The 18,903-nt window shown below is 43.0% G+C and overlaps 1 protein-coding gene across 2 annotated transcripts; it reads left to right on the top strand.

The window, feature by feature from the left end:
* The first annotated feature begins 6,669 nt into the window (after window positions 1-6,669).
* On the top strand, window positions 6,670-18,187 carry BMP2 (bone morphogenetic protein 2). Of its 2 annotated transcripts, none has more exons than XM_001115987.4 (3): window positions 6,670-7,972; window positions 9,213-9,565; window positions 17,333-18,187. In XM_001115987.4, the coding sequence occupies exons 2-3, from the start codon at window positions 9,220-9,222 to the stop codon at window positions 18,175-18,177; spliced, it is 1,191 nt and encodes a 396-aa protein (XP_001115987.1). In that variant the 5' UTR covers window positions 6,670-7,972; window positions 9,213-9,219; the 3' UTR covers window positions 18,178-18,187. The 2 variants fall into 2 exon arrangements, with proteins under 2 accessions (XP_001115987.1, XP_077805247.1); XM_077949121.1 differs by having other exon boundaries at window positions 6,713-7,972; window positions 9,265-9,565.
* The last annotated feature ends 716 nt before the right edge of the window (window positions 18,188-18,903 follow it).

Below are 18,903 nucleotides of genomic sequence, written 5' to 3'. Positions count from 1 at the left end.
GGATCTGCAAACTCTTCATCTATTTGTTCCACACTCCTCACCATTATTTAAGACTGCAGACCGGCTTCTTCTTCTGAAAACTCCTCTCTTATGAATTCTAAGACAAATCACCATTGTCTGCTTTTTATTTTTCTGAACACTTTTTCTGTGACATCTTCTATGCACTTCCTTGGCATTTTTTTCCTCCTCAAATGGTTAAGCCTTAGCTCAGAAATCTACAACTCAATTCCCTAATCCTCCCCGTGAACTCCAGGCCAGTGCCTAATTATCACTCCAGAAGAACTCCATGAGGATATTTAACCAGAATTTTCTAGGTACTTCTAGAAAGAATCATCCCCGAGTCTCTCATCAGGCTTTTGCTCATAGTCCCCCATGTTAAGGGTCCCACTAGTTTTTGTTTTTGATTTTTTTCACCTGGGCTCCAATGACCCCTGATACCACTTCTGTGCATAGTTACAAAAGCTAGGAACTGGTTCTATTACCTACAGTCTCTCACTATACTTTCTATACTGCGCTATTATGCTCTACCAAATATGAGATTTGTTTTTGTAACTTGCATCTCCAACCTGCCATTCCTCTGTAAAAACATTTCACTTTGGAGTAGAAGCCAAGAGTCCTAAGATCCTGTAGTCCATCACTTTTCAAATCTTTCTAGGTTGGATATTCTTTTTCTACCTGGAGATCCACAACATGAGCAGATCTACTCTTTTCCTTCCTCCGTGGCTGAGAGGCCGACCTCTATAGGCTGCAGAGACAGAGAGTCTGAATATTTGGTGTGCAAGCTCTGAATACTCCCCTCCTCTTGAGTATGAGAAGTATCTATGACTATTATGAGATGTTACACCTCTTATTGGGTTATGTTATAAGGTAACAGTGAAGGGATTTTTGCAGATGTAATTAAGATTCCTAATCAGTTGACTTTGAGTTAATCAAAAGACAGGTTATCCTGGGTAGGCTTAATATAATTATGTGATTCTTTTAAAACAGGGTCTAGTAGTCAGAAAGACAGTCTCCTGCTGGCTTTGATGAAAAAAGCAACCAAGAATGAGTTCCACAGCTGCAAGGAAGTGAATTCTACCAACAACCACCGGAGCATGGAAGAGAACCCTGAGGCTTATATGAAACTGCAGCCCCTGTCAAAACTGAATACAGCCTTACAAGACCCTGAGAAGAGAACTAAGTTCTTTCTGCATTCCTGACCCACAAAAACTCCAAGATAATAAAATGGGCATCAAGCCACAAAGTGTATGGTCATTTATTGCACAGCAATAGGTAACTAATACACTTGCTCTTCTGGTCAAATTAGGCCAATGAGAGTTGTCCACAGATGTTCAGAGAGTAAAAGAAAAGAAAGGTTGACATATTTATTTGCCCTGCCAGTTCCCCGGCTTCTGTCAATGGCTTGCCTTCAGCTGTGGCTTTCTCTGGGCTCTAGCAACTGGCCCTTCTGTGTTCCTGGTTTGGCTACCCAATGTAGGGCCACGATACTTCATGATCCCTTGCCACTTTCTCTCAATTCTGCCCATGGTTTTGTATAATGTTCCTTTGTTCAGCTCTTGTCAACTGCCCCTTTAGAATATGTCATCATTTCCCTACTGGGGCTCAGTCTAAAGAATAGTCTTAAAAATTTCTAGTATAGCCTTATCCCTATCCAACCCCACCTCCAAACTTGAACCACCTCTTTGTATTCCTCAAAACAACATTCTACATTTTTTTCACATGACGTCTTGGCTTTGAGTTGTTACCACTGTATAGAATTGAGAGATCATAAGCATCGTGGGGGGAAAAGCCCAAAACTCCCAAAACATGAGTCTAGTGTAAGCTATGCCATTTGCTAGCCATGTGACTTTGGAAAAATGGCCATTCTAAGCACAGTTTCTTCACTTGTAAAATAAGGGTAGTGACATTCACTAAGCAAGGTTTTTGTTCCACATTTCAGAAGTGAGTTGCTCTTCATTAAACCTGTTGAGAAACTTGCTTCTCAACTCTCTTAAAGTTCTTATCTCATATGCCATGTATTTTATATTTATTTACTTGTAAACATGTTGCATTTCTTCCATTGAATTCTAAATAAATTATGTGCAGAGATTATGTATCTTTGTATTAACTGGAACCTAATAACATAGTGCCATGGACTTTGTAGCTGCTCAATAAATATTTGTAGACTGGGTATGTAAAAGGAAATACTATAGTTGACTCTTCACAGTCTAATTAACAGAAAGTCAAAACATTTTAATATCATTGACATGGTATGCAAATGTATTGGTATACGATAATTAAATAGTATGTAGTGGATATTTAAAACAATCGTACTTGGCCAATTTGGCCTGGCTTTGGCTTTGCATATAAATTACCCCACTCCATTCATCCTTCCTATTATGTCTAATCAAATGCAAAATAGGTAAACGTTTGAATGACTAAATGCTGCTTTTTTGCTGTGACTCCCAGTTCCCATGAAAAAACTTCATGGAAGTAAAGCAATCAGAACTGGTGTTGGGTGTTGCACTAGTAACAAAGTGGTACTCATGCTAAAAAGCCAACAGGCTTCTCATGGGAGTCTTATTTTGAAGACTATAATTATTTTCCAGGAGCATATGTTCATTCAACCCATATTTTTGAAATCTACCAAGGGCAAAAGAAAATCACATAAGACAAACTCATCTTTCAAGACCCAGAACCAATGGCCTTAATTTGTATGTATATAGTGATACAAATTTGCAACTTTTTGTTGTCTTTACACATATCTTCTCATTTATTCTTCACAACCTCCATGAGAAGTCAACTGTTAGTCTCTACAGAGTATTCACGAGGGAGCTGAGGCTATGAGAATTTGTTACTGCCTTAGATCAGAGGTCCCCAACCCCCACGCCATGAATGGTACTGGTCCATGGCCTGTTAGAAACCCCCAGGGTCAGGCGAGGGAGCATTACTGCCTGAGCCCCGCCTCCTGTCAGATCAGCAGCGGCATTAGATTCTCATAGGAGCTCAAACCCTATTGTGAACCGCACACGTGAGGGATCTAGGTTGCATGCTCTTTATGAGAATCTAATGCCTGATGATCTGACGTGGAACAGTTTCATCCTGAAACCATCCCCCTCAACCTGGTCTGTAGAAAAATTTTCCTTCACAAAACTGGTCCCTGGTGCCAAAATTGTTGGGGACCTCTGCTTTAGACTGACTGACCCAAGTGGTGACCTTTCTGATGAAATATCCACTGTTTGGCAATCTAATAAAAGCTGGGTGAAGAGAAGGAGAAGGAGAAGGAGGAGAAAGAGAAAGAGAAGAAAGTCATCCAAAGTCCTATCTCTTAAAACCAGGCCATATTGCAAACAGAAGGCCAAAGAATACATTTGAAGATACATAGAGTGAGTAGCAATCAGAAACTCTCTAAGTTCACACATGTTATCCATTTGACCTTCATCATGTCAGTCTGAAGCAAGCAAACATATATTTATTTACCCCAATTAACAGAAGAGATGACCATTTTAAAGTCAGTCATCCATGACAGAAGAAGGAATTAGAACCAAGGTCACCAAACTACATCTTGGACTGTGATCAACACAGCTTCCAGACATAAGGTGTACATCTTAAACTGTGTGACAGTCTACTCAATGCACAAAATTCATTCTTCTTAATTTTTAAGAAGATGTAGTTGGTACTTGCTGAAAGCAATGATCCAGATTTGGCCAACTTGGCCTAGTTTCTGATATAAATCACTTCACTTCTCCCATCCTTTCTACCACGTCTAATCAAACACCAAAAAGGAAAACATTTGATTTGCCTTGGCTCCAAGTTCCTGTAAAAAAAACTTCATCCAAGTAAAGTAAGTAGGGCTGGTTATAGGTGTCACACTTGTAACAAAGCAATACGTATGCTAAAAAGCAAAGAGGGTTTCTCAGGGCAGTTGCCACAGGTTTCCATGGAATGACAATTATAAGGTAGACGGATCATGTAATGCCTGCTGTGAACTTTACAATATGTGAGGATCACTATTTTAAGGTTAATATGGATAATGTTTGGCCTAGAAAGAACAATGCTGAATGCTAATAACTACAGAATGCAATAAAATGGAATATCATGTGAGCTGAAGTGCTAAAGTAAAAGTTGCTGAAGTATGACTGTAAGCACTTAATTTCATCCACACACAATCAAATGCAAATTCCCACTATCTCTTGAGAAACTGGCAAGAAATGACTGAAATGGAATAGCAACAACCTCCTTTATGTGGAATCATTATCTGGTCATCTTTGCTTTGTTACATAACTTGTCTGTACCCTCTGATGCACTTGAATTTGCAACTTCTACTAGTCCTTTCTTAAACAACTCCCCACTCCCACCTCTGCCGCTTCCACATTTGCTGGCAGATGCACCAAATCTGATAAATTCAGCAAGAATGAATTTCACCCTCTGAACTGAAAAACTTTGAACGAACCTTTGAAGAAGGTAGAATTGACAATGGTTAGCAGCAAGTGATATTTTCAAGGCAAACAGACACTCTCCCAAAGTATTAAATAACCCAGCATTCTGAATCACAGGTGGAAGGTAGCCATTAGTGAAGAGAGGAAAAAAAAAAAATACTTCGTCTCTATTTAGATTTGTCATTTCTGACTATTGCTCTTCCCTGGAAAATGGGTAGGTACAGTCATCCTGTACTTCGATCCCTAATCAGTGTTTGGAGACTATTTATTTATTCATGGACTTCTTTCTTTCCAGCGTTCAAACTCATTTCCACCACAAGAGGGCAGCCATCTCTTAAAAAAAAAAAAAAAAAAAAAAAAAATTGGGCCAAAATTTATGTAAGTTGTGCTTGGGACAAGCATTCAGTAAGTATTCCTCAGAAATCACACACCCTACATAAAAGAGATTCTGTAATGGGCAACACTAACATGAAACAGTGTTCAGAAGTGCCCATTCTCCCTCAGATTCTAAACTGACAAGGCTTCCACTTAGCAAGTTATGAAGTTCTAAAGCTGCAAGACATCCTTGATGTCATCCCAGGAGATTTATTTTTTATTTTTTCTTCGGGTGCATCCAATAGTTACCAACTTGTCTTCATCTTTAAAGGCTACTTAAATCTCACTGAAGTTTTGTTTTGTTTTTGCAATCTAAGTAATGACAGAAACGACTGTTAACTTCTTAATTAAACTTGATAGGAAAGGAAATAGTTTCAGAAGCCTGTGTCTAGGAGTAGAATACGTTTCATCGCCGAGTTGTTTGCGGTCCAGTGACTCTGAGTGACAATCAACTTCTATAGCACTTTTTTTTTTTTTTTTTTTTTTGGTCAGGAAATAAAGTAGCATGTTCCTGAATAATTCCCCCCACCCCGTTTTATTTTCCTGGTAGTCAGGCTTCCTCCAAAATACCTTATTTGACCTTCATACCTTTAGAAACAGCAAGGGCCTGATTCGCCTCTGTGGGTTGCTAATCCGATTTACGTGAGCGGAACCTGGTATTATTTTAGCTCCCCCACCGAAAAAATAATACACATGGATAATAGTTTTATTACCAGCTCCCGCTTGACTTTTTTCTCTCTGGTTTGCAGGCCCGATAGCTCTGGGAAAGTAGACCGTGGCCTCTTCCAAAAATGTTCTGCCCTTGATTTCGGGAATCATTTGGGCAAGCCCGAGGTGCTGTGCATGGGGGCTCCTGGAATCCAGGGAAGGCCAGAAAGCCTTGGCCCCAGACTCATCGTGCAGCAGCTCTGAGGAATGTTTCGGCTGAGGAGTGACTTGAGCGAATATTCAGCTGAGGAGTGACTTGGCCACGTGTCACAGCCCTACTTCTTGGGGGCCTGATGGAAGAGGGTGGAGTAGAAGGTTCCAAGGTCCCAAACTGAAATTGTCCTGTATGCTTGGTTCACACAGTGCGTTATTTTACCTTCCTCTGAGCTGTTAATCGCCTGCCTCTGAGCTGGGTGAGATAAACATCACAAGGCACAAAGTGGTTGTACCATGAAAAGAAATCAAATCCCTCCCATCCATCCCTCAGGCTGCCACACACACAGTCTACGTTACACACATGTCACGTAAAGCAGGATGACATCCATGTCACACACGTAGACATATATTTACCGAAATGTTTACCTTCGGTTGCATATGTTCTCATATATGAATATATAGAAATATATGTACATATTTTTGTATATTGGATATATTTATATAACTGTAACATGCATATGGATATGAAAATAAATGCACACACATATTTATGTAAAAGGAAATTTGTACACATGCATTTACATATGTAAATACATACATCTCTTTGTATTAATGTTTAAAAACACTCAATTTCCAGCCTCCTGTTTTCTTTTAATTTTCCTCCTATTCCGGGGAAACAGAAGCGTGAATCCGACGTCTATGCTATGCCAAAATGCGCTGTAATTGAGGTGTTTGTTTTGTTTTGTTTTTTGAAATTGTATATTATCGAAAAACTCCAAACTGAAAGTTGAATAACGGGCCCAGAGGGGAAATAGAAGCCAGACCCTGACCCTGCATTTGTCCTGGATTTCGCCTCCGGAGTCCCCGCGAGGGTCCGGCGCGCCAGCTGATCTCTCCTTTGAGGACAGGGAGTGGAGGCGCGAGCGCCCCCCTTGGCGGCCGCGCGCCCCCGCCCTCCGCCCCACCCCGCCGCGGCTGCCCGGGCGCGCCGTCCACACCCCTGCGCGCAGCTCCCGCCCGCTCGGGGATCCCCGGCGAGCCGCGCCGCGAAGGGGGAGGTGTTCGGCCGCGGCCGGGAGGGAGCCGGCAGGCGGCGTCCCCTTTAAAAGCCGCGAGCGCCGCGCCACGGCGCCGCCGCCGCCGTCGCCGCCGGAGTCCTCGCCCCGCCGCGCTGCGCCGGGCTCGCGCTGCGCTAGTCGCTCCGCTTCCCACACCCTGCCGGGGACTGGCAGCCTCCGCCGCACATCTGCCGCCACAGCCTCCGCCGGCGACCCGAACGTTCTCGGGGCCAGCGCCGCGCGGATCACCGGGGACCGCGAGGCATCCGCGCGCCGCAGACCCCGCGCGGGCTGGAGCACCCGGCAGAGCGCGCCACAGCGCCGTGGCCTCTGCTGCCCCGGCTGCGCCAGAGTCGCGGACGGGCGCGCAGAGCGCCGGCGACTCCGGAGCCGATCCCTAGCGCCGCGATGCGGGGCACCTACTGCAGGAGATCGGGGGCCTGGGAAGCGCCGGCCGAGGTGTGATCGGACCCCAGGCTAGTCACAAAGGGCATTTGGCCCCAGGGTTAGGAGAGAGAGGAGAGAGCACAACCACCCGCCTCGGCGGCCCGGGACTTGGCTCGACTCGCCGGAGAATGCGCCCGAGGACGACGGGGCGCCAGAGCCGCGGTGCTTTCAACTGGCGAGCGCGAATGGGGGTGCACTGGAGTAAGGCAGAGTGATGCGGGGGGGCAACTCGCCTGGCACCGAAATCGCCGCCGTGCCCTTCCCCGGACCCGGCGTCGCCCAGGATGGCTGCCCCGAGCCATGGGCCGCGGCGGAGCTAGCGCAGAGCGCCCGACCCTCGCTCCCTGAGTCCTGGAGCCGGCCCCGCGCGGGGCCACGCGTCCCTCGGGCGCTGGTTCCTAAGGAGGACGACAGCACCAGCTTCTCCTTTCTCCCTTCCTTTCCCTGCCCCGCACTCCTCCCCCTGCTCGCTGTTGTTGTGTGTCAGCACTTGGCTGGGGACTTCTTGAACTTGCAGGGAGAATAACTTGAGCTCCCCACTTTGCGCCGGTGCCTTTGCCCCAGCGGAGCCTGCCTCGCCACCTCCGAGCCCCACCGCCCCTCCACTCCTCGGCCTTGCCCGAGACTGAGACGCTGTTCCCAGCGTGAAAAGAGACTGCGCGGCCGGCACCCGGGAGAAGGAGGAGGCAAAGGAAAGGAACGGACATTCGGTCCTTGCGCCAGGTCCTTTGACCAGAGTTTTTCCATGTGGACGCTCTTTCAATGGACGTGTCTCCGCGTGCTTCTTAGACGGACTGCGGTCTCCTAAAGGTAGAGGACGCGGCCCAGGGGCCGGGGTAGGTGGTAGGTGGGAGGGGGATTTGGGCAGCCACTGCGGCAGAGCCCTTCCTTACGTCCAGGCCAGAAGTAAACAGACCCCTTTCCAGTCCACGTGCAACGGAGCCCTGCGGGGTGCCCCCTTCCAGCTGTCCCGGGCGACCATCAGCCTCACCCTCCCGGCCCGCACTCTTCCACCCCTCTTTCTTACCCTCTCCCCGGAATACTTTTGGAGCTGTTAACACTTAGATGAGGTGTTTTGTTTATTTATTTATTTTTAAATTTTTAAATTTTTAAATTTTTTAATTTTTTTTTTTTTTTGAGTCAAAGAAATCCCTTTGAGAGGGTAGCCCCTGGGTTTCACCCGTTAGCTGAGAACCTGTCCACCCTGCCATGGCGCTCTCCCTTCTTCTAGTGTTTCTGGGAGACTTGGTTTCTTTACTCAGAGCCCTATCCCATTGAGAAAAGTACTAGGAGTTGGGGCTCTCCCTTCTTGTTTCCAGAAATGCGAGGGGTCAGTACTGAAGAATCACTTGGTGCTGTGTTTTTAACAGCTGACACGTGCATTAATAGATATTCACCATGTATGTAATCCCAGGAAGATACATGAGTATCTTGACCGTACTACGGGGATGCGGGATGGAGTTGCCTCTCCAGACACCCCTGAGTGTAGGGGCGTGGGACACAAGTTGTAAGTGGCTTCAGAAGTTGTGGCCTTGAGCTTACAGGGTCTGGAAGTTATAGGGGTGTGTGTGTGTGTGTCAGGAAGTTCTATACAGTGCCTCTAAGGAAGTCACATGCACCATTTGTGTGTGTTTATATGCCAGAGAGCGCTCAGCGCTCTGCATTTGGGTTTGTATAGGGGACGCAGGGTGTCAGACCAAGCGGTGGTTCTCCCAGGTTCCCAGCATTGGCAGTCAGCGCTGTGTTACACACAAAAAAGTGACAGTCGTTGGCGCTGGTTTGGTTGGGAGGGGAGGGCAAACCCCAAATCTGATGTTAGACAAGTTAAGAGTTGGATGGGAGCGATAAATCACCTGGTTCTGGAACTTGGGGCCCTTCATTATCCCAAACATTTGAGCTTCGGTCGGTCTTACCTAGACTCGCGAGTGTGCCAAGCCAGGAGGGCACCCTGGAGGAGGCACGCCAGCCAAATGGGAGCCCGGGCCGCGGGGGCGCGAGGGGGGAGGACTGGGCGGGGAGCTCGGGTGACTCACGTCGGTCCTGTCCGCAGGTCGACCATGGTGGCCGGGACCCGCTGTCTTCTAGCGTTGCTGCTTCCCCAGGTCCTCCTGGGCGGCGCGGCTGGCCTCGTTCCGGAGCTGGGCCGCAGGAAGTTCGCGGCGTCGTCGTCGGGCCGCCCCTCATCCCAGCCCTCTGACGAGGTCCTGAGCGAGTTCGAGTTGCGGCTGCTCAGCATGTTCGGCCTGAAACAGAGACCCACCCCCAGCAGGGACGCCGTGGTGCCCCCCTACATGCTAGACCTGTATCGCAGGCACTCGGGTCAGCCGGGCTCACCTGCCCCAGACCACCGGTTGGAGAGGGCAGCCAGCCGAGCCAACACTGTGCGCAGCTTCCACCATGAAGGTGAGGCATGGAGCAGGGCGTGGGGGCGGGGAGTCACCCTGCAAAGCCCTCCACCGTGGGCAGACTGCAGCCATCCCTATAGAGGCAGCTTAGCCAGGGCGCCAGCGGACGTTTCCACTCTTGCTTCTGTACTATGGTTTCTGAATCTGATTTTAACTCACTGCTTGTGTGGTGGTGGAGCCAGGGATTCCCCTTTAGTAACTCCGCACCCTCTTCCTGGCTTGCAGCCAGAAGAGCTACTCCTCCCGGAAGAATTGGAGAGAAATCAAGTGATGGGGAAGATGAGGGCAAAAGGCATGCCCCTAGTCAGCTAAACGTGCAAGAATTCCACAGAGGGAAAAGGAGGAAAAGGGAGGCAGATTAAGATTTCTTTAAGTCTGTTTGGAAGCTTTTGCTCTATAAATCTGCTGCTTAAGCCAGGGTTTCAGGGTAGACAGAGCCAAGGGCAGAGTTTTCAGAGATAGTATTGAAAAATCAAAGCCCAGGGCCCCAAAGTCTTTCTAATTTATGGTTGATCTGGGCCTGGTGTGGAAGATTTTGAATCCCAATCTAATCCCCGTGGGAGATCAATTCTACAATCAATCTTATTGTTTCCACAATGACTTTCTTGTCCTGTGCTTAAATCCGAGATAGGCTCTGAGTAGAGACAAGGCAAGCCTTCAGATAAAAACGTTTGTAGCAGCTGCCTGTTTTTTTTCATGTGCACTGAAATGTGGATTTTTTTTTTCTTTTATGATACTACATGTGGTTTTTCTAAGGTGGGATATTTCTGCTTGTTTCATCAGAAGGGCATTTAGTGGACTGGAAATGTTTTACAGCAGCTGTTGAGATCTGCTGTACCTAAGTTCTTAGAGCAATTAGTCAAAAATATGTTCCACTTCAGTTCTTTTTCTACATTTTTAAATGCCTCTTTGGCTTAATACATTTAAAATAGAGCATGGGTTTCTTCAAATCCTAGAAAAGAGTACAAAATTGGATATCACAGAGCAACCACTTGAAGGATATTTGATGGGGTTGGGAGTGAAGTTCTCTTTCTTGCCTTTCCCTGCTTAGGTGGTAAATTTAAAGTGGGAAATTTACACTGATAATAGACTAATCAGAAATGGCACAGCCAGATGTTTTCTCCCAGTGTGAAGGATGACTTATACTTGTGAGAATATCTATTGGTAATGGGAATAAGTCCCAAAGGCAGGTCACATAGCAGAAGATACTTTATCATTGAGGCAGCTATACATTATGACAGGGACACTGCATTGATCATCAGTTCATGTACAAGCACATTTCTAAGTGAGGTGCTCTCTGCTAGCAGAAATCAGATTTGAAAGGCATTAAGATCTCACTCCACTCTTTCAGAATTCATTCAATGAAAGCAGAAGTACCCTGTTGTCATATGTAAAATTTGTGTGTATGTGTACATTCTGCCATCTTAACCCTGAAATGATTATAGATCCAGCTAATCATTCCCAGTTAATGCTGATTAGAATACTTTTTATTTTGTATAGAAATGTAGTAAGAATAGCTGTTTTAGAAACCTCTTCTGGAAATTTAGCATAGAAGCTCTTAACTTTATTTTTAAGGCCAAGAAGATGCTGTGTCTCTGTTATAACTTAAAAGGAAGATCATTTAGTTAACACCTAAAATATTCCATTGTGTGAGGATTTTATCAATGATGTCTGCATATTCTCATCATTCATCTAGAAGTGGTTTGATCAAAACTAAACAGGCTACACATTATTAAACTGTGTTATTTTAACTTAAAAAGCATGCTTAAGTTTATAAAGTCAGAATTTATATCTTTGTGAGTGTAAATGTTACCTGAGAAACAGTACAGAAGTTACCAACTTGATTAAAATCAACTTATAATAACTTCACTTCTTAATGCACTTAGATAATGGAGAAAAGCTATGTAATTTTGCCCCAAATTTCAACGAATCCATTTCTTGTCTCGTTATGACTAACATATCATCCTTAGTCTGGATGGATATAGCACTTTTTTCAAGACTAATCATTGTTGTATAAACCCAGGATTTGCTTTTTATAAACATCCTTGTGCCATGCATGCTACTAAAAGAATTTTTGGTAAACCATGTGATGAAGGTTGCTGGCTCAAGAACGGAATTTAGTTTCTACAGCATTAATGAGCATTTATTTGATAAAAGACCATAAAGACCCAATCATAAGAATTACCTGTTGGGTTTTCTTTGTGGATGTGATCGGATGGTTTGGTGGAATTACTGGACATCATGATGGCATTCTTTCAACCAATATGAGTATAATGCAACCATATCACAGGGGATCTGAGACAGAATTATCAGTTGTATTTTTCCTGTTGAATTTTGTCTAGTCCTTTCTCCAATGGCTTTTATTTGGGAGGATATAAGCTTGCTAAAATGTTATTGTTTTCAAGGTCATTAAAAAGTGCTTCAGCTACATAGGCCTTTCGAAACTGCCATTGAACATAGAAAAGTCACTTCTGCAAGTGGAAAGAGTGTTGTGGGCATTGCTGTAGTTGGAAACACGTTGACACTGGTTGACTTCTCTGGCCCTCCAAAAAGTCTTTATGCTTTTTTGTCAGATGGGAATATAGAAAGACCAGGTGCTTGTTCTCCTCACTCTGAAGGACACAGTCTTCTTTTTACATGAAATAACTGGATTATTTGCCTCTATGACTGAAGCTTTCAAATAGAGATTAACCCTCTTTCCACAAATACAATTATGAAAATATCCATATAATAGAAAAGTTCAAGAAACAACTATTGCTCTTCATTAGAGATTTTGTGGAACAAATTCCCAGTGCAAACAACACATTTGGACACAGATCCACCAAAGTCAATACTTCCCTGGTATGGTTCCCTAGTGGTCCCAGGTATTTCATTGTCATTACAGAGGCCGCATTAAGTAGGAAAGTTACTCTATTTGGAAATGGTTGTTGAGATTGAGGCTTTGGTGTCCAATGATACTTCCTTGGCACTGACATTTTCCATTCCACCTCTTTTTTAGTGGTTCCCCTAAATTTCTCTTGATCCCCTTGCAGTGAACTATTTTGTCTTCTTAGACTTGCTCTTTGTGTATTTTCTCTGAGATAATGAGAGAATACTTCATCTTTCCAAAGGTGTTGCTGTTAAGGGTGGGCAGAGGCCAAATCAGGGTTGTTGATGACAACCATGCCCTCTATTCCTTTAGTTGCCATTTCCTTTGTTGTATTTTTTTTTAATGGAATATTTTTAACCTTTTGTATTTGATATTTTTTTTCCTTGATCAGTTCTCTGTTATTTTATTATCTGGAAAATCTTGTCTATTATACTCGGCCTCTTTCATTCTGTGTTACGGCAGTGACTTCCAGCCTTACTGATTTGCCAGAATATCCCCAGGTTTTGTTGTCGTTGTCGCTGTCTTACTGGAGGTTTTTTAGCCCAAAGTGTGTTTTAAAATCCTCAAAGCATAATGGTAACTTACTTTTTTGCTAAAACTTACCATACTTTATTTAGAACGAAAGGGCAGCCACAAAATAGCAGCAACTCCGTATAAGAGAGACATGTTCCAGTGGACCCCATCACTTTTCTGCTCATTTCTGTCTGTTCTGTCCATCATACCTAAGTTGTATATTTCTGTTCATTTAGTTGGGACAGTACTCATCCAATGTTATCATTGTACTAAATATAAATGTGCCCCTAATGGTTTTGACTTTTGCTTCAGTTTTTGAGTCCTCGTGTATGTTAGGTAGTGCCGTCTATTTGTGCTGGCTAGTGCCACTAGAAATTTGGGAACTGGCTGGGCATGGTGGCTAATACCTGTAATTCCAGCACTTTGGGAGGCCGAGGTGGGCAGATCACTTGAGGTCAGGAGTTCCAGACCAGCCTGGCCAACATGGCGAAACCCCATCTCTACTAAAATATAAAAAAGTAGCCAGGTATGATGGCACACGCCTGTAATCTGAGCTAATTGGGAGGCTGCGGTGGGAGGACTGCTTGAACCTGGGAGGTGGAGGTTGCAGTGAGCTGAGATTGTGCCACTGCACTCCAGCCTGGGCAACAGAGCGAGACTGTCTCACAAACAAAACAAAACAAAAATTGAGAAACCTGAGAACTGCAGTAGATTCAATTACATATATCTACTCTTAATTTGCTAGCTCTGTGACCTTAGTGAAGTTACACAACCTCTCTGAACTCCAACTGTTTCATTTACAAAATGGAGATAATGAGTGTTTTTCTCAAATTGGTTTGTTGTGAAATAATTCATATAAATCGGATAGTGGCAGAATACACTCAAAAAAAGCATTCAGCTGTCATTATCATTATGACTTCTTTCGTTAATGTTATAGCCTTCCCTTCTGTAGGGAAAAGGAGGCCAGAGTGGACCTAGGCTGGCTGCGAGAATTCAGCTGTCTTTTGAATTATTTTAAGGTAGATCAATGATTGATGTAGTCTAGATTATTGAATTAGGACTTCACTTTTGGAGGAAGGGTCAAATATCATTGTTGTCTTATTTTTCTTCACTTTCTCACATTTTTGCAGCCATAGTTCCATCCATTTGGTTAAGAACTTAGGAGCTCAGAAACTCGGGTCAAAGATAGTTCGTAATCCTCAAATTCCTTAAGAACTTCAGCTTATTCAGGAAGGGATATTTACAGAAAACTAGCAATTGTATCAGTCTCCAAAAAAGCATATATTACTTGAGGATCCCTGTATTTTTGGCATCCTCAGGGTTGCTGTGATAATTTAGAGAAGGTTCGTTTATTTAATTGACTTTATCTCAAATAGGTTTTAATTTTTGTACCCCTTAAGAAAAGATTCGTACTCTGCCCTGGCAGATTAAAGAAAATGATGGTATATTCCCTAACCTTGGCCAGTTACTTTCCTGTGTTTGAGGGTTTCTGTGAACTTCTAACTTACCTCTGTGACCTGTCTCCACAATCAGGGGTGTTGCAATGGATGCTTTTGTATTGAGGATGGGATCTTTCAAGAAACAGATTCACTGAGGTGCAGTGGGAAGGTCAGAGAAAGATCTTCATATCACCTATTATTATTTGGTAGTGTATTTTTTTCTCCTTTCTTAAGGCCACTAAGTGATTCTCCTTCGCTAAGGCTACAAACTTCCACCGAGACCTTGAACCACAGAAAATTGCTGTTGTCTGTGTTTCTGGTCAAATAGTGGCAATTTTATATGATTCAGTCTTGTCATTTAATTTTTTTGGAGGTTATTATTCTATTTCATACCTTTTTTTATACCCATCTTCTTAACTTCATTTACCTGTCCCTCATACTTGCCTTGTAGCTTGTCCCTTCACTGTCATCATCTGGCCATGTGGGTGTGTACGTGTGTGTGAGAGAGAGAATGTGTGAGAATGTATGTTTCTTTATGGATTGGGATTTAGGGTTTTTCTTGCAATTGTGATTTCTCTGGGCACTTTTGTTAATATAACTAGTCAGTGAATGCGCTAGATAATTTTCCTTGCTTCCCCCTCTTTGAAAGAAAAGAGGTTCTTCTTATGTGTATTCTTATCAGATAAGCCAGCAGCTCAGGTGCTGGGCTGGCTTTGGTGTCACTGGGATCTGAGGTGGCTGACTTTTACCTTCTTGGCTGAAAAATTACCTTCAGCAGAAATATCTGAATTGCAAGGAGAAGGAGAAAGAAAGAGGCTAAACACAGTCCTTGGTACTTGTTCGGAGCCACTGAGAGGAGTCCAGGTTCAAATGGTCGGAAGGTTATTTTAATGATTGTGTCTGGCCTAAAGTACCATTAGCTTCCAGTGGAGTTTAGAATGTGGATGGATCCAGAACGGTATTCCCCAGAGGTTTGGATTAATAGGCACAAGGGACCCCTAAAGGACTCTATTGGCCTGATAGTCCCCATATCCACATAGAAGAGCTTTAGAAGAACCTTCTGTTCTGAGACCCTGGCTGGGCCCACCGAGAGCTGGTCCATTCAACTCTTACTCATTTGCCACCACTAATGGTTCTTCTATTCATTTTTATATTATTTAACAAAAAGGCCCTTTAAAAAGGCACTCCTCTGTCAATCTACACTTGAATAAGGAAAACATCCTACAAAACCTTGACACTTCAAGTGTGGTCTGGCAGTTCCCAGAATCCCCTCCTCAGGAGCTGCTAGAAATGCTGAATCTCAGGCATCTCCCCGGACCTACTGAATCAGAGCCTGCATCTAAAGCTTTACGGTGTACAAGCTGTTTTATGTGAAGGCTGAAGTTTGAAAAGCACTGCATTAAAGCGTTACTCCATAGTTTGGCATACACTGCCCCGATTGAACTTGGTGTGTCCACTTAGCTTCCATAATGACGGTTGCTTTGATGATGAAGGCTTATATAGGTAGATCCTTTGAGTGAGTGATCTGACATGATTCTCCTTTGCTAAGGCATCTAGATTCAGTGCACAACTTATAGCTGTTTGTCTTTAGGGGAAATACAACTGCAAAATTAATAAAAAAAAAACAGAGTCTCTTAGGATAACATGGAACTATGGCAAAATAAGATTTTGTTAGCACTTGGGTAGGAATTCTGAATGAAGCGGGCAAATTCTGTTGGCAGTGAAATGATAGGATGTGGTAAAGTTAGAATAAAATAAACTTAAATATCTCAAACTCTCATGGTATATACTATCAGTTTAATAATAATGTTGTACCTTTGATGATTTGCAGACTACAAGCATTTAAGATACTGTATTATATATTACTTGCTTGGAGAACAACACTTCTTAAAAATTGAGATTCAGAAATTTTAAATCAGACAAAGCTTTTGTGCATGGCCCACTTAAATGGCTATTTTGAAATAATGATAGTGGGTATAGAAGGATTATTCTGTAATAGGATGAGACTGTTCCTTTTGTCATGTAGATCATAATCATATTTTCGTAAATTTTTATCATTTTTTTGGTGTTGTGTCCATCCTGCAGCCTATTACTGGGTAGGTACATGGTTTTTAATATGGTTTATCTTTCAAAACTACAAAGGCATTACAAACAGAAGACAGGTCATTTATTTTTCTTCCAAAAGCGTCTAAAGTGAGATTTTGATATTTGAGGTCATAAAGAGGTGAGAGAACTGACAACAGTTGGGGAAGCTATTTCTCTTGAAATTGTTTGGCCTTAATTGCTACAGTGTCCTAGTACCACCCGTACGTTTCCAAAGAAGTAGATCCCTGTAAATGCCTTTGTCTCTGGACTTTTGAGTAAAATAGTAGGGTGTGCTTTGCAAAATGTCATCGTTGATGTTGAGTTTCAGAGTCTTTAATTAGGAAGCTGAAATCTGTATATCGAGATTTGTAAATCATCTAAATTGCAGAGTAATGTTTTAGAATACTGCTTAAGGGATTGACATTAAAGCCTTTTTTAAAAAAGAAATGCAATAATTTCCTCAAATCCTCACTCATTAGACCTCTACTAACTATAGTGCTGACTTTTTTTTTTTTTTTTACCCTAAAGTCTGGAATTCCAAAGAAATGCTTCACCATTTCCCCCATTATTATAGCCACCTGGAAGCAGTATTCATGTATTAGATCAAAAACACAACAAAGAATTATGAAAGGTTGTTTCCTGGTATGCAGTGCATGATGACATGAACTTACAGAACAGAGAGAAAGGAGGCTCCGTTTTTATTTAAAGAGGAAATTTGTATGTTCTGTGACCGACTTTTACGTGGGTTAAATCAAATCCCACAAGGAGGTTTAAAAATTTTCGTAGATAATCAAATGTCATTACTTGGTTTACTGAAAGACTTTTGTTTTTTCTTCCCTGTTTTTCTCTATCAAATCAGAATCTTTGGAAGAACTACCAGAAATGAGTGGGAAAACAACCCGAAGATTCTTCTTTAATTTAAGTTCTATCCCCACGGAGGAGTTTGTCACCTCAGCAGAGCTTCAGGTTTTTCGAGAACAGATGCAAGATGCTTTAGGAGACAATAGCAGTTTCCATCACCGAATTAATATTTATGAAATCATAAAACCTGCAACAGCCAACTCGAAATTCCCCGTGACCAGACTTTTGGACACCAGGTTGGTGAATCAGAATGCAAGCAGGTGGGAAAGTTTTGACGTCACCCCCGCTGTGATGCGGTGGACTGCACAGGGACACGCCAACCATGGATTCGTGGTGGAAGTGACCCACTTGGAGGAGAAACAAGGTGTCTCCAAGAGACATGTTAGGATAAGCAGGTCTTTGCACCAAGATGAACACAGTTGGTCACAGATAAGGCCGCTGCTAGTAACTTTTGGCCATGATGGGAAAGGGCATCCTCTCCACAAAAGAGAAAAACGTCAAGCAAAACACAAACAGCGGAAACGCCTTAAGTCCAGCTGTAAGAGACACCCTTTGTACGTGGACTTCAGTGACGTGGGGTGGAATGACTGGATCGTGGCTCCCCCGGGGTATCACGCCTTTTACTGCCACGGAGAATGCCCTTTTCCTCTGGCTGATCATCTGAACTCCACTAATCATGCCATTGTTCAGACGTTGGTCAACTCTGTTAACTCTAAGATTCCTAAGGCGTGCTGTGTCCCAACAGAACTCAGTGCTATCTCGATGCTGTACCTTGACGAAAATGAAAAGGTTGTATTAAAGAACTATCAGGACATGGTTGTGGAGGGTTGTGGGTGTCGCTAGTACAGCAAAATTAAATACATAAATATATATATATATATATTTTAGAAAAAAGAAAAAAACAAAAAAACCCCACCCCAGTTGACACTTTAATATTTCCCAATGAAGACTTTATTTATGGAATGGAATGGAAAAAAAAAAAAACAGCTATTTTGAAAATATATTTATATCTACGAAAAGAAGTTGGGAAAACAAATATTTTAATCAGAGAATTATTCCTTAAAGATTTAAAATGTATTTAGTTGTACATTTTATATGGGTTCAACCCCAGCACATGAAGTATAATGGTCAGATTTATTTTGTATTTATTTACTATTATAACCACTTTTTAGGAAAAAAAATAGCTAATTTGTATTTATATGTAATCAAAAGAAGTATCGGGTTTGTACATAATTTTCCAAAAATTGTAGTTGTTTTCAGTTGTGTGTATTTAAGATGAAGAGTCTACATGGAAGGTTACTCTGGCAAAGTGCTTAGCACATTTGCTTTTTTGCAGCGCTACTGTTAAGTTCATAAGTTCAAGTCCAGAAAAAAAAAAAAGTGGATAATCCACTCTGCTGACTTTCAAGATTATTATATTATTCAATTCTCAGGAATGTTGCAGAGTGGTTGTCCAGTCCATGAGAATTTACATCCTTATTAGGTGGAATATTTGGATAAGAACCAGACATTGCTGTTCTATTATAGAAACTCTCCTCCTGCCCCTTAATTTGCGGAAAGAATAAAGCA

Source organism: Macaca mulatta, chromosome 10, assembly GCF_049350105.2.
Source record: "Macaca mulatta isolate MMU2019108-1 chromosome 10, T2T-MMU8v2.0, whole genome shotgun sequence".
Classification (NCBI taxonomy): Eukaryota; Metazoa; Chordata; class Mammalia; order Primates; family Cercopithecidae; genus Macaca; species Macaca mulatta.
Note: the sequence above shows the minus strand (reverse complement) of the source record. Positions and strands in the feature narration are given on the sequence as shown.

Bases quoted from the DNA above. Each gene is read 5' to 3' on its own strand.
- BMP2 (XM_001115987.4), top strand. From the start codon at position 9,220: ATGGTGGCCGGGACCCGCTGTCTTCTAGCGTTGCTGCTTCCCCAGGTC. The intron at 9,566-17,332 runs GTGAGGCATGGA...CTATCAAATCAG, and splicing joins GCGCAGCTTCCACCATGAAG to AATCTTTGGAAGAACTACCA.